The following is a 14,739-nucleotide window of genomic DNA, read 5'->3' on the forward strand; positions in this document are numbered from 1 at the left end:
AGTCTCAAAGTCAAAAATGGCCTCAGGGTAAAGATGAAATGACAGACATGGCAGAAAGATTGTTTGTCAAATCTCAGAGAGACTGACAGTGGCAGCAGTTCACGGCTCCCTCAGCCAAATGAAGAGCTCTGGTAACTTTACAGATCAGACTCTGAGGCATCTTAACTCAGAGTCCAAAGTCCAAAGTAGAGAAGACCCACAGCCAGATGTTTGTGGGTCAAGGTTTTTGCTGTCAGAGTGGTTTATTATTGGATACATATTAAGCCTACAAGAGTTAAAAGAATTGTACCAATTTGGTCTAAAAAAAGGACAGAGATGGTTTAAAATGAACAGAGGTCTCTGGGGCCTCAGCTTCTATCAGCACGAAGCCAACTAAGAAAGTCAGAAGCAAATGCAGGCTATTTCTTATGGAGAAGAAAGAATAACACTGAGGGAGGCAAAAAACTTCTAAGAGAACCACAGATTAGGAAAGCACTCCCAGGGAGCAGAACTAGATCCTTGCCCAGCAGCATTCCCTGTTCCTGAGGTCAGAAGCCTGGTGGCATGTGCTGGGCTGGATTTCAAAACTGCTATGGACTCAGGACTCATCTGTATTCTCCACTCCCCACCCCGTTCTTTAAACAAAAGTTTCTATTGTAATTATCTTACCCTGCCTCCCCATTATATGTTGGGAGTATGTATTGGGAGGCATAGAATTTGTCTTTCAGTTCACAAGTTTCTAAATAAAGAGAAGCCCACATGAGGAGCCTGGTCTCGATCCAGATCTGATGCAGATGAGGAGATCCTGGACTTAAAGGCTTTGCTGTCATTAGAGGAATGTTTGCTGGGGTGCAGAGTACATTTCATATGTGGAAGAGATATGGATTGCTATGGCCAGAGTGGACTGTGGTATATAAATTCCAAAGATAGCTGCCAGCAATCCTCCTTATTCCTGTATAGATGCTACTCTTCCCATCTTGGACTGCGACTTGCTTGACCAATAGAATAGGGTGGAAGTAGCAGGGATCCCAGAGCCCATCTTAAAAGGACTCAGAAGTTTTGCTTTTGGCCTTTTATGATATAACCACCCTATAAAGTGTTCAGGCCAGTTTACTGAATGATGAGAGACATACACAGTGAGATGCCAAAGAGGCCCCCAGACATTCCAGCCATCCTAGGTAAGAGGCTGGAAATGTGAGGAACATCATCTTGGATTCTCCAGCCCTGGGGAGCCATCCTAACAACAATGCGCGAATCAGAGACAAGTTCTCTCTGCTAAACCCTACCCAGAATCATGACTAAATAAGTGATTATTATTTTTGATACCACTAAGTTTGGAATGATATATGCAGCAACAAATATCTGACCTACCTGCATAAACAGGAGAGATAGAAAACTGCAGAACACAATTAGTAAATTTATTCAGTTCTTCTTCAGATGGCCTTTATGGGTTGTGTTCGTTTGTTTTTACCTATGTTCTGATACCCTTTGGCTTTAAAATAGTACAATTGAATAAAAGATTTCAGAACACCGATGAGGTGGTGATTTTAGAATTAATGCCAACACATTTTATATATACTGACAAAACTGATTTTATCCTCTACCCAGATAAGACAGGTAAGTGCAGGTCAGTGGTCATATCCTTGGGTAGAAAAGCCTGGGCAGCTCAGTGCTATCATGATCGTACCAGTACAGAACAACAACAGCAATAAATAAAACAAAAAGCCACTAAAGGTGACCAGAATCACTTTCTCATCTCCAGGACATTTCATTCAGAAATTATTTAGATCATTTCATCAGGTTTCTAAAGGCTGTTCTTATAATTAGCACATTTCTCTCTCCTAGTCACTCAACTAGGATAGAGCCAAGACTATATAACTATACTGGGAAGTTTGATTCCACTATTTAAAAAAAGCTGGCTCTGGGTCCACAAGGCGAATTATGACACCAATTGACCAAATAAATGCCTCAGCAAGCAGGCACTATAGTTCACACTATAACCATGCAGGTTAGAGCAAAGCAGAATTCACACAGATACCGTGGTGTGAATGGCGCCCCTCAAAGTGGTCCAAATCAGCAATGCCATATAGAACGCCTATCATATGCATGGACAAAACATGAGTTTTCCCTTGAAAATCTGACATTCTGGTAGGCGGTGAGTGACATATGAATGTAATGATGTACATGTCCTATGGGGGGAGGTAGACTAAAATCATCACACACACAGAGGATGCAGCTTACCTGACATGCTGATGGGTGACTGTGGTTGAGATCCCAATGGGAAGACACTATGTCAACAGACTTTTTGGCCATGTTGAGTAAGTTCATCCAGCCTTGGAAAAGTGATAAGTGAAATGGTGCATTTTCTGAATAGTTAAGGCCTTCAGGAATATTTTCCACCAGGGCAATTCTTAGAAAAGATTTTGAAAAACAAACAAACAAAATCTAGTCAAATTTGAAGCCACAAATCTTTATACATGCATACAGAGACATCTGGAACATACTCTTTACTCTTTTCAAATATTCTCATTACTCTATTCAAATAATGTTCTTCATTATTTACATTTTTCCAAAAGCCTCTTAACATTTCCCCCTCTACTAACCTTCCCAGTTCGGAGAATTTATATTCTCTGTTTTCCCCCAGTTTTTGCTATTTCAGAAAGTCATGGTAAGTGTCCCTAATGTCCAGTTTCAACTTAGCCTTGAAAGTAAAATTCAGAGCATCCTACACAAATATCTTCCTCTAGCAATACATTCCTTTTTTCCTACAGCATTGTGATTCTTATATACAATAGAACTTCCGTGAGCTATTTAGGCCATAAATTACATTTCGCATACCTCCGGTTTCTAATACAATGTTGGGCGTATATAAAACTAATTTAGAAACTGAAATATTAGGAGTTTTGTTACTACTAGAAAATAAAAATGATATGTACTATTATTATTGCTTAACATCTACTGGTGCTTCCTAGCCAAAAGCATAAAACTGTATGAGGAAATATTTAAAACCTGCCTGTTGCAGTGTTTTAGTAAAGTTGGAGATAAGGAATGGATAAAAATAGTAGCAATAATCAAACCTTAAATAAAATACTACAAAAGTATCCCAATAAATGTGCTTTGTCTTTTGATCCTTCCTTGTATACTGACAACGCATACACTGCCCCTGGCTCAGCTCAGTATGGTGGTGAAGACTGTGTGGCTTTCACTCCTGAGTTAGCCAGGGGACACATAATGTTTTAATAAAGGAATGAGCTATTTTTTTCCCAGTTTCAGAAAGGTAACTTTATCTGCATCTCTTGATGGAAAACTGCATACCTGTAAGTGCTTCCAGAACAGAGATCCATTTCATTTATGGTTATTCCTTCCCAGTGCTGGATACATAATTAGGGCTTAAGAAATACCTACAGAATGAATTTCAGCTTTCAACATGGAATCTAGCACTCCTCAGTAAAACTGTTAATTGTTTCTCCTAATGAGACTTGTTCCATTTAGGGATTTTAAAAACAAAAGCAACAGTCTAAGTAAAATGTCCTTGTGCATTTGATGACTATCACAGCCAGAATGGGTTTGAGTGTGTGAATGGGAGACATCCACAATTTGAGGATCCAATCACCCCATTGCCATTTGCAATCAAATTTAATGTTTGCTGAGCCCTGATAAGCATAGGACAGACAGCATGGAAATGACTGTGACAAATCTCCCTAGTCTGGAATTTACAATCTTGAGAGACAGCCCATCTCATACATAATAATTCAAATAGGAAATAGACTCTACAAAATGGTGAAGCAGGAATAAGGAGTTTAATTAGATGGATTATGTATCATCTGAAGTACCACTGGTGCATGGGCAGGAAGGAGAATTTAATTCTGGTTAAGGTTGGGGGGTATATGGAGGAGGTAGGACTTGAAATGAGTCTGTGGGTGAGCTGGAAGAGATAGGAGTTCTAGGTAGAGGAAGGAGCCTGTCAAAAAGTGTTCTTGGGTATTTGTGAGGTGATCCCAGGATAGTGAGGTGGGAGTGACAGGAGCTTGCCTTGGCAGAGAGGGCGGACTGCCCCAATAGAGACCACACTGTATGCCACTGAAAGGAGAAAAAGGAGAACTGGAGATGACACGTCGGTAGAAAGTGGATGTGGGCAGCTGCACTAGCTTGGGAAGGAAAATGAGAAGTCTGAATTCAGTCAACGGGAATAAAAAGAGGCATGCAAGCAATGCTGTTGTAGAAACCAAATCTGAAAAGATTTAGTATTTGATGGACTTGAGAAGAAGGTGAAGGACATATAGGCAGGAGTCAAGGATGATTGAGATTTTCCTGCAGGGTCAACACATCATCTCTTAAGAGGGTGATTATAACCATCTCCCAGTCTCCTTACCCTTGGATTCTTGCCCCTCCAAACCATGTTCCATACTGTACTTGGGTGAATCACTTAAAAATATAAACCTAAGCACTCTGCTGCCTGATGAAAACCTCCAATGGTCTTCCCCGCTGTCGTCAGGATGATGCCCCCCAACCCCCAACATGGTTGGCAAGTGTTGACCAGTCTGGTCTAATCGTGTAGCCTCACTCAACTCAAATGCCCTCTTTGAACTTTACACCACAGCCATGTAGACATCTTTTTCTCCTTCCCTGCTATTTTCTCCAGACTTTGCATTTCGTGAGGATCATCCCTGATTAATCACCATTCCTACACTACTATCTCTCAATTAACTACAAGGTCCTAATTTAAACACTACTTCTTCTGACAGACTTCCCTATTCCCTCAAATTAGGCTAGATCTCCCTTATTACCAAGCCCTGCATGATCTGTTATCCCTTTCCACCCTATTCCCATTCTTGAAATTACTTGCTGAAGGCTGAATTTCCCTGATAGACTATAGGGTGCAGGAAAGCAGGGACCTGCTTCCTCAGCTCAGTATTGTAGCTATAGTGCCTAACCCATTGCTCAGGGACAGGAGGTATCCAAATAATCTCTACGGAGTTTCACTGAAATCGGAACAATTGGAAAGATGGAGTGGGGTGGGGTCCGTTAAAACTGACAAGGAAATGGGAAAGGAGGTGGACCAAGGATTAGGAGAGATAATTGGGGGGAAAATGAAGAGAAAACGAGCCCAAAACCTAAATGGGGGGGCAGGGCACACCTATATTTCTCTAGTTGGTAGAGTCTGAAACAGATATGAAGATTCAAAGGGACCAATACAGAGGCAGGAAGGCAAGAGAGGTCTAGGAGAATACAGTGTTTGGGAAGCCAAGATGAGAAGGTTAAAAAGGTAGAGAGAGGGGACTTTTTTTTTAATCTACTTCATAATCTTTGACAGAGGTGAATGTTGGATATTTTTAACTCTATCCACATTTAACATTTATTAACCCACGTGTCTGTGTTAATAAAAGCATGAGGGAATGACCCCAGATAATAAGCTGTTTTAGCCTCCCGTATAATTAAGACTATATTTATTTATTAAAAAAAATTTAAAGATTCATCCATTTATTTTAGAGAAAGAAAGAAAGAAAGAAAGAAAGAAAAGAAAGAAAGAAAGAAAGAAAGAAAAGAAAAAAAGAAACAAACAAACAAACAAACAGGGGGAGGGGCGGAGAAAGAGAGAGAGAATCCTTCAGCAGACTTCACACTGAGTGTAGAGCCCAATGCAGGGCTCGATCCCAGAACCCTGAGATCATGACCTGAGCTGAAACCAAGAGCCAGACACTCAACCAACTGAGCCCCTCTGGTGCCCAAAGACTATATTTAGAAATCAAACCAAACAAACTTTGTTCTGGCAAACAAAGCCAAAACACAAGAGTGGCTAACAAAGAGAAGTGACTAGCCACAATTTCACTTCAATATAACAGGCATGCTGAGGAAGACAACAGAAGACTCTAGAAGCCCAGAGAAACCAAACAGATGGGATGAAGGATGTGAAGGAACTGCCCACCTATAGCTGGCTCTGAGCCATCCCTCTCCTCATGGTCTGCCCTGTGGCTTCTGGCAGGCAGACAAGGATTTCCAACCTCTTCTAGAAATCTTTAGACCAGGTGTTCTTAACCCTGGATCCAGGGATAGAATTCACGGGACTCCATGAGCTTGATCTTTACTTCCCCTGCTCTCTAACTCAAATTTAACACTCCCTTCAGTTATAAAGACAGGCAAAAACCCACAGGAATACAAGAAGAACTTGTGAGTCCATCACCAGTGAGAATTTGCACACCATAGAACAGTTACTACGGCAACATCTCCAAGTACTTTGAAATTCTGGTGGTTGTCAGATCTTGTTATTTCATCAATAAGTAATGTGTTTAATTTATGCATTTAAAAACATTATTCAGGGGTCCTGGTTGGCTCAGTCAATAGAGCATGTGACTCTTAACCTCAGTGTTGTAGGTTCAAGACCCACACTGAGTGTAGAGATTACTTAAAAATAAAATCTTTCGGGGATCCCTGGGTGGCTTAGCAGTTTAGCACCTGCCTTCGGCCCAGGGCGTGATCCTGGAGTCCTGGGATAGAGTCCCACGTTGGTCTCCTTGCATGGAGGGAATCCTTTTCCCTCTGCCTGTGTCTCTGCCTGTGTCTCTGCCTCTCTCTCTGTCTCTCATGAATAAATAAATAAAATCTTTAAAAAAAATAAAATAAAAAATAAAAAAATAAAAAAATAAAATCTTTTAAGAATCAATTCATTCATTAAAAAATAAAAATATTATTCAAGGAAGCGTTCATCAGAGTGCTACCCCCTCATCAGGCTGTGCCAGAGTGCTAAAGTCTGTGGCACAAGAGAGTTACAGAGCATTCCCCGGCCTGACAACATATATGGAATTGTATAAAATTTCTGCACATCAGAGACTCCATTTCGAAGTTTCATTTTCCTTTCCAACTCACAAACTTTTGAATTGGGCTACCACCAGCAGCAGTTTTATGAGCAGTTGCTCATAAAATTTCAACAAAGCAACTGGCATTTGGATCACATGAGTGAGGATGATGAATTTAATCAATAAATGCCAGGGATAGTTTCATTTGATTGCACCAATAAAATCATCAATAAGCTAATAATCCAAAGCAGCTCAACCAGTCAGCACCAAAATAGCAGGCTGGGTTTCTTTTTCTCCTCTCTTCTTTATCTAAATCATGTATTTAACCTCCTCTTCTTTCTCATAAAAACCTCTTGCTTTCCCCACATTACCATGATGCTTTTCTGGTTCCTCCAGAATCTGTGCTCCCCGAATGGCAATCCTGCTATCACCAGATAAAAGCCTTTGTTCTTCAGTTTCTCCTCCTTTTCTTTGGTTGATGTGCATCATCTACTCTTTTTTTTTTTTTCCTACTTCACGCACATTCTAATAAGATTTTTTTCCCATTACTGAAGCCTTAGAAGTGAGTAGGATTACCAAGGGAGATTTTCAAGAGAAGAGAACTGGGACAAAGCCAATTATGGGAAACATATAATCACTTCTGCCTGGTAGAGAAAGTGGGCCAGGTGAGGAAGACAAGAAGAAAGGCCTGCAATGACTGGAAGAGGAGGAGGGAAATTGCCGAGAAGCCAAGAAAGGCCAAATTTATCGTCATTATCTGTTTCTCACTGAATAACAAAGTCAATTATGATTTTGTACTAAAAATAAAAATAGAGACACCATCCAAGGTCTGGGGACACACTGCGTGGGTAACGGATTCCCTACACAAGGACCCTGCTCACCTCCTCACTTCCCCCCTCCATGTGACCTGGGGGCCGTGAAGGCTCTGCCAGTGACACAGCACCGGTCTCCCATACCCTGCTAGAAGCTGCCTCTAGAAATCAGCTTTGAAATGACTTATTTCTGTGACCTATCATTTTATTTCCTTTAATGACCACCAGTTGGCTCCTCTCCAGGGCCCCGATCTAATTAGCATACATGCAGAACTCATTTCCACGCACTGACAGCCCTCCCTATCCTCTTCCTCAGCAAGCAAGAAGAGAAGCAGCCAGACCTTATTAAAATTCACCTTTGGGCAAATCCCTGGAATGCCTGCTTTCACTCTCTCTACAAGAACTATGCCCAAAGGCTGTAGCCTTATTTTTGACACCTAACAAGGGGGAAAGCTGAATATACAAAAACACAATACAGCAAAAGCCTTTTTGTGTCTCTTTTTAAAGCACTTTGATATAAACTAAAAATGATTTGAATCATGCATCCAGAGACCTCAAGTGGAATAAACACATTTTAAAATGCATTTTACATTAATAGATTTTAAAATAGAACTCTAGCTGTTCTTAATAATAGTATGAATTTATTCTACAAACTTAATGTGATCATCAAAATTTCTTTTTCAATTCAGAAACATATTTTACCTTCTTAAAGAACCATCTATAGTTTCCCTCTACTAAGCTACTATAAAATGTAGTCTGTGAATTTGCCAGCTTTAGAACATGGTGTGTGTATGCCGGCAAATATAAGAATGTTCATAAATATATTTTCATGCTTAATTTTGGAAGTATTATAGAGAAATATTTAAGAGTAAAGGATTTGTTATAAGGTAGACAAAATCCAGCTCTGCCAGTTATTAGCTGTGTGACCTTAGACAAATGACTAACCTCTTCAAATCTGTTTCCGTTTATGAAAAAAAAGTTGCTATGCAGATTACAGGAGATAATCTCTGTGAAGTGCTTTGCTCAGAGCCTGCTGCAAGCACTAAGTAAAAGACAGATATTTTTTAAAGTAAGTGACAGTCTGAAAACTCATACTTAAGAAAAATTTTGCAAGGTTCTCAAACTGATGTAGCACAGTTACTACAAAGGTTCTACATGTATTGGCTAAAAGGAAGCTTATAAACTAGGACCTACATGACATTTTCGGAGTGAATGCCAGCTATTTTCATTGCCTACTGCAATGGAGCACTTATCAGGACTTGATTATATACATAGATGCGTGACTGTCAATTCAGTGACTTTTGCTGCATACCTGGTTAGGTTATCTGATGGCATCAATCAAGAAAACTGAACAGAGGGCCTTAGTTCATCAATACATTAGATGTGGACTCACCATAAAATGATGCAGATTTTGTTCTCTCATTTTGGGTCATCTGGCTATAATTAAAGTCCAGGTTTGACAAGGGCAGAAGTTAACCTTCCCAAAGATACTAGAGCATCTGGCATTGATTTAGAAGATGAGGGGCAGCCAGGGTGGCTCAGCAGTTTAGTGCCGCCTTCAGCCCAGGACCTGACCCTGGAGACCCAGGAGCAAGTCCCACATCAGGCTCCCTACATGGAACCTGCTTCTCCCTCTGCCTGTGTCTCTGCCTCTCTCTCTCTCTGTCTCTCATGAATAAATAGATAAAATCTTTTAAAAAAATAGAAGATGAGCTGCTACCGATGTGGCAAAGAAATATTTATATTTCTTTTTGGCAGATTCACTGGCCACTTCTAGAAATGAAAATAATTGATACAGACCTATGTAAGTTTGCTTTAATGCAGCTGAGATATATGTTTCAATTTTTAAAAAAGATTTTATTTATTCATGAGAGACACAGAGTGAGAGGCAGAGACATAGGCAGAGGGAGAAGCAGGCTGCCTGCGGGGAATCTGAGGCAGAACTCGATCCCTGGACCCTGGGATCACGATCTAGGTCAAAGGCAGATGGTTAACCACTGAGCCACCCAGGTGCCCCTATGTTTCAATTTTTTCCAAGAATTTGGGTCAGGGTAAGTTTACTTGTGAAAGATAGCAGTAAAGTTATCAGTGAGGTCTGACAGCTAACAGTGTCCTGATAATTCTTAATCTGGCATAGGAATCAACATTTTTGAATATTAAAATAATTAGTAATTGTTAATTGTTTAAATTCTTTTTAGCCAGCGTTTTATTTTGAAAAACTTGAAATCCACAGAAAAGTTCCTAGAAGAGTACAGTATGAGTAAATATGTTCATCACAAAAAAGAATGTTGTGTTTACATATGTAATATTATATACACATATACATTTATATATATATACACACATATACACATACATATACATTTTAGAAAACCATTTAAAAAAAGCTCAGACATTAGCATAATTTTTCTCTGAATCTTAAGTGCATATTTCTAATAAGGAAGCCATGTTTCTAAATAAATGAAAAACAATTATCACACAGGAAATTTAACATTAACATAGTCCTATTATCTAATATTCAAATTTCCCCAGGTGTCCCAATAGAGTCCTTTATCTTAGTTTTATTTTATTTCTTAAGGATCCAAGATTCACTTAATGTTCACTTACTGCATTTAGCTGTCAGGTCTCTTTTGGAGAATTCCCCAGCTTTTTTTTAGTTTTGTTTGTTTTCCTTGATGTTGATAATTTAGAAGAGCCCTGGACAGTCATTTTGCTAAATACTCCTGTATTTGATTTGCTTGATCGTTGCCTCATAATTAGCTTTAGGTTAAGTATTTTTGGCAGGAACACTACCTAGGTAATGTAACCTTCAAAGTGCATGATATGAGGTGACACATGTTATCGGATTGTCTCTTTACTAGAGATGCTAAATTTTGTCCCTTGGAAAAGGGAGTAGATATCAGATTTCTCCACTGAAAAGTACATTTCTTCCCTCTATAAGTAATAAATAACTGGTACCTGTAAATATGCTATCCACTAATATTTCACTGACTGATCTACCATCAATTTCTGATTCTTGACTGAATCTGTCTTATTTGATAACTTGCAATCATTAATTCTAGATTTGTTATTTGGTTTTCTTCTGCCAGGAAAAGCTTTTCCTTCTCCTATCACCCTTTTCTAATTTAAAAAAAATATTATTATGAACTCATGAATTCACTTTTAAAATTAAAATGTAATAATCTATCCCATCAATATTCATTGTGATGCTCACATTGTTACATATACTCCCCATGGAGTTTCCTGTGAATTGTCCCCGGATATCTCTTTCAGCTTTTGAATACTTTCACATTTTTCTTTTGTCACTAGATGTTTCATTTGCATTAACTTTTAAATTGACTTCTGAGGAAACAACTACAGAGAACACAATGGTAAGTTTGAGTAAGTAATAGCAGATCCCTGTTTCTATAAATCTAGAACGTTCAGACTACAGCCTCATTAATTCCAGGCCTATAACTATAATCAGTGAAGAGCAACTATAGCTTTGTTTTTGGAGAGGGGCAGTAGGGCAGTAGAGGAAGAATTACAATTGTAGCCATTGTCCTTTGTCTGCACACTTCAGTTTAAAAGTACTTTCACACTTAACCTTAAACATCTTCATCAACGAACAAGGGATGGAGGTAACAAGGCTCCCAAAGCAAGTGTCTTCTGGCTAGATGAACTGTTCCTGAGTTGGTATGTAAACTCGGGTTTGTCTGAACTCATGTGCATTTCACACTAGATTAGATACTGGGCTGAGCCTGGAAAGTTGGCATAAGCCTACCTTGGGTCTCTGGGAGAGAAAAAGTAGACTCACATTAGAGAGAAGACTCTGTCACCCTAGAGGGGAAGGTCAGTTTGGGTCACAATCCCAATCTTGTTTAGAGAAGAGGGGAAGATAGGAGTGGCAGCTTCTCCATACCCCTCTCCTTATTTCACACTCTATCCTGTCAGTCCGCCTCGACAAGACAATCTAGTGACAGAAAGGCACATTTTCCTTGGCTCACTATTTCTAGATACTGGCCCAAAAAGGAAAAAACAATTGGGGAGAAAGAAGCATGGGAAGGATAAAGACAAAAAAGAAATAGAGAAGACTTCTGGGGAAGATGATGGAGTAGGAGGACCTTAAGCTCATCTTGTCCCAAGGATACAAAGTAACACTCCTATCAGTGTAAATAACCCAGAAAACAATCTGAAGATTGCCAGAATGAATTCCACAACTAATGGTAAATAAGAGGCCACAAGGAAAAGGGTAGGAGGAATGGAAATGCACTGGGGAGCTAAATGGACAGCAGGATTGTCTGTGGGAGGGAGGGACCTGCAGGCATGGAAAGGGTTGAGCAACAGACCTTCATATTAGGGAGCCAACAGGGAGAAGAAAAATCTCCATAAACATTTGGCTTTGAAAATCAGAGGAGCCAAATTCCTTGAGTTCTTACAACCACCTAAACTTAAAACCTGGAACTTTAATAATCCAGCTGGCTTGATTTTGGGAGAGCCAAGAGGGTGAGAGGAAGCTGAGTCCCTACCCTTAAAGAGATAGGACAACAAACAGACCATACAGATACAGAATGAAACAGTAGTTTGAAAAGCACCTGGGGCATATGGGAAGGATATTTTTTTTTTTACTAATCTTAGAGTGTGTGCTGGAAAGACAGAGATCCTTAGGAGACCTTTCCAGGAACAAAGGATCTGGCAGGTGCCTGGAAGGTGTATCTGCCACCCCCCCCCCCCAATATAAACACATAGTCACCTGCAGGAACCAGCACCACACCCATGCTTAATACTTAACCTGCTTACACCCAACCCCCAAGATTTGGCAGATCCACCCTCTCCAGGCAGACCTGCCCAGTATGACAGGTCCCCTCCCCCAGAGGACAAGTGTAAAACTTGCTAATATGGCACCTCTCACCTCACGCACCTTGAAGATCCTCCCCATCTAATATGCTCTTGGCCAGAGCCTGTCCAAAGCGGTGCCAAAATCCTGGGAGTGTTCAAGTAGCCCCCACAGGGGCTAGGACCACTCCAAAGTGACTCCTGCCCTGAGGACAGAGAAAGATAACCACACACACACACACACACACACACACACACACACCAATCACACTGTGGCCCTGCCCACCAAGAAAAGCTTCTCAGGGGACAACACAAGGAAAGTTCCCTGTAATTCAGGGCTACTGAATCTCTGGCAAATGCCTGGTCTGACTCAACTCGAGCCCAAGGTGGTCCCAGACTGGCCCACTAAGACTACAGGGAACAAACTGCCCACAACAGCTGAAGAGAACCACTGAAGACAGCTAGACTGAAGGAAAAAGCAGCTCAACCATAAGAGTAGGGTGCATGCAACGCACATAGGAGACACCCCTGAAGCATCAGATGCCAGTGAACAGGGGACACTGCACTGGAGGGAACCATAGGACCTCTTCTTCATAAGGTCACTAGTTTAAAGAACAGGAGATGTAGCTGACTTTCCTAACACAGAGAAACAGACACAGAGAATTAGACAAAAATGAGGAGACAGAGGAATATGTCCCACATGAAAGAACAAGACAAAACCACAGTGAGAGAACTAAAAACAGAGACAAGTAATCTGTGTAGTAGAAAATTTAAAGTAATTTTCATAAAGATATTTGCAGGACTTGAAAAGAGCGGAGGACATAAGTGAGACCCTTAACAAAAGATAGAAAACATAAAAGGAATAAATCAGAAATGAAGAACTCAATAAATGAAAATAAAAGAAACCTAGATGTTATAGATAGTAAACTAGAGGAAGCATAAGAATAGATCAGTGACCTGGAGAACAGAGTAATGAAAGGCAATCAAACTGAACAGAAGAGAGAGAAAAAACCTGTGCAAAATGAGGATAGACTTAGGAAACTCAGTGACACCATGGAGTATAACTTTCTCATTATAAGGATCCCATAAGAAGAGAGAGAGAAGGGAGCAAAAATTTACTTGAAAAAATAATACCAGAAAATTTTCTGTATCTATGGAAAGAAACAGAAACCAGATCTAGGAGGCATAGAGATTCTCCAATAAAATCAACCAAAGGGGGTCCACACCAAGACACACAGTAATTAAACCAGTAAAGTAGTGATGGAGAATTTTAAAAGCAGCAGGAGAAAAGTTACATATAAGAGAAACCCCATAAAGCTGTCAGTTGATTATTCAGCAGAAACTTTGCAGGCATGAAGAGACTGGCATGATATATTCAAAGTGCTGAGAGGAAAAAATCTGCATACTCTATATAGCAAGGCTATCATTCAGAATAGAAGGCAAGTTAGGGTTTACCAGAAAAACAAAAGTTAAAAGAGTTCATGACCATGAAACCAGCCCTACAAGAAATATTACAAGGGACTCCTTGAGTGGAAAGAAAAAAAAATGCAAGTAAGAGTAGGAAAAGTAGAAGATTTAAAAATAAGTACATCTATAAAAAATCAGTAAAAATAAGTACATCCATAAAAAATCAGACAAGGAACTCACAAAATAAAAGTATGGAAAGTATGACACAATATTCCTAAAACGTGGGGAGGAGAGGACAAAAGAATGGATTGAAACTTTAAAGATCATCACATTACTATAGATTCCTATACGCAGAAGATATATACAAACTTAATGGTAACAACAAATCCAAAACCAGTAATAGATATATAAAAATTAAAGAGAAATAAATCCAAGCATATTACTGAAGAAAGCCCACCTATGGTGACAGAAGAGAGCAAGAGAAAGAAGGTACAGAGAAGAACTACAAAAACAACCATAAAACAAGTAATAAAATGGCAAAAAGTACACACCTATCAATACTTACTTTGAATGTCAATGTACTAAAAGCACCAATCAAAAGATATAGGATAACAGAATGAATTTAAAAAAGAAGACCCATCTATATGCTGCCTACAAAAGAATCATTTCAGACCTACACACATGCAGACCGAAAGTGAAAGGATGGAGAAGGATTTATCACACAAATGGATGCTAAAAGAAAGCAAGGGTGGCAATACTTATATAGGACAAAGTAGACTTTAAAACAAAGACTGTAACAGGAGACAAAGAAGGACACTATGTGACAATAAAAGGAATAATCTAACAAGAAGATACAATAATTGTAAGTATTTATGCACTCAACATGGGATTACCCAAATATATAAAGCTGTTAATAACAACCATAAAGAAAA

The 14,739-nt window shown here is 39.6% G+C and overlaps 1 protein-coding gene across 1 annotated transcript in view; it reads right to left on the reverse strand.

Moving 5' to 3' along the window:
• PLD5 (phospholipase D family member 5) overlaps positions 1-14,739 on the reverse strand; it is a 406,589-nt gene that overhangs the window by 200,812 nt on the left and 191,038 nt on the right. The window contains exon 3 of the mRNA XM_055323505.1: positions 2,221-2,389. Within this exon, the coding sequence (XP_055179480.1) occupies positions 2,221-2,389 (169 nt within the window). The remainder of the gene's footprint in view (positions 1-2,220; positions 2,390-14,739) is intronic.

Source organism: Nyctereutes procyonoides, unplaced genomic scaffold (assembly GCF_905146905.1).
Source record: "Nyctereutes procyonoides isolate TBG_1078 unplaced genomic scaffold, NYPRO_anot_genome, whole genome shotgun sequence".
Taxonomy (NCBI): Eukaryota; Metazoa; Chordata; class Mammalia; order Carnivora; family Canidae; genus Nyctereutes; species Nyctereutes procyonoides.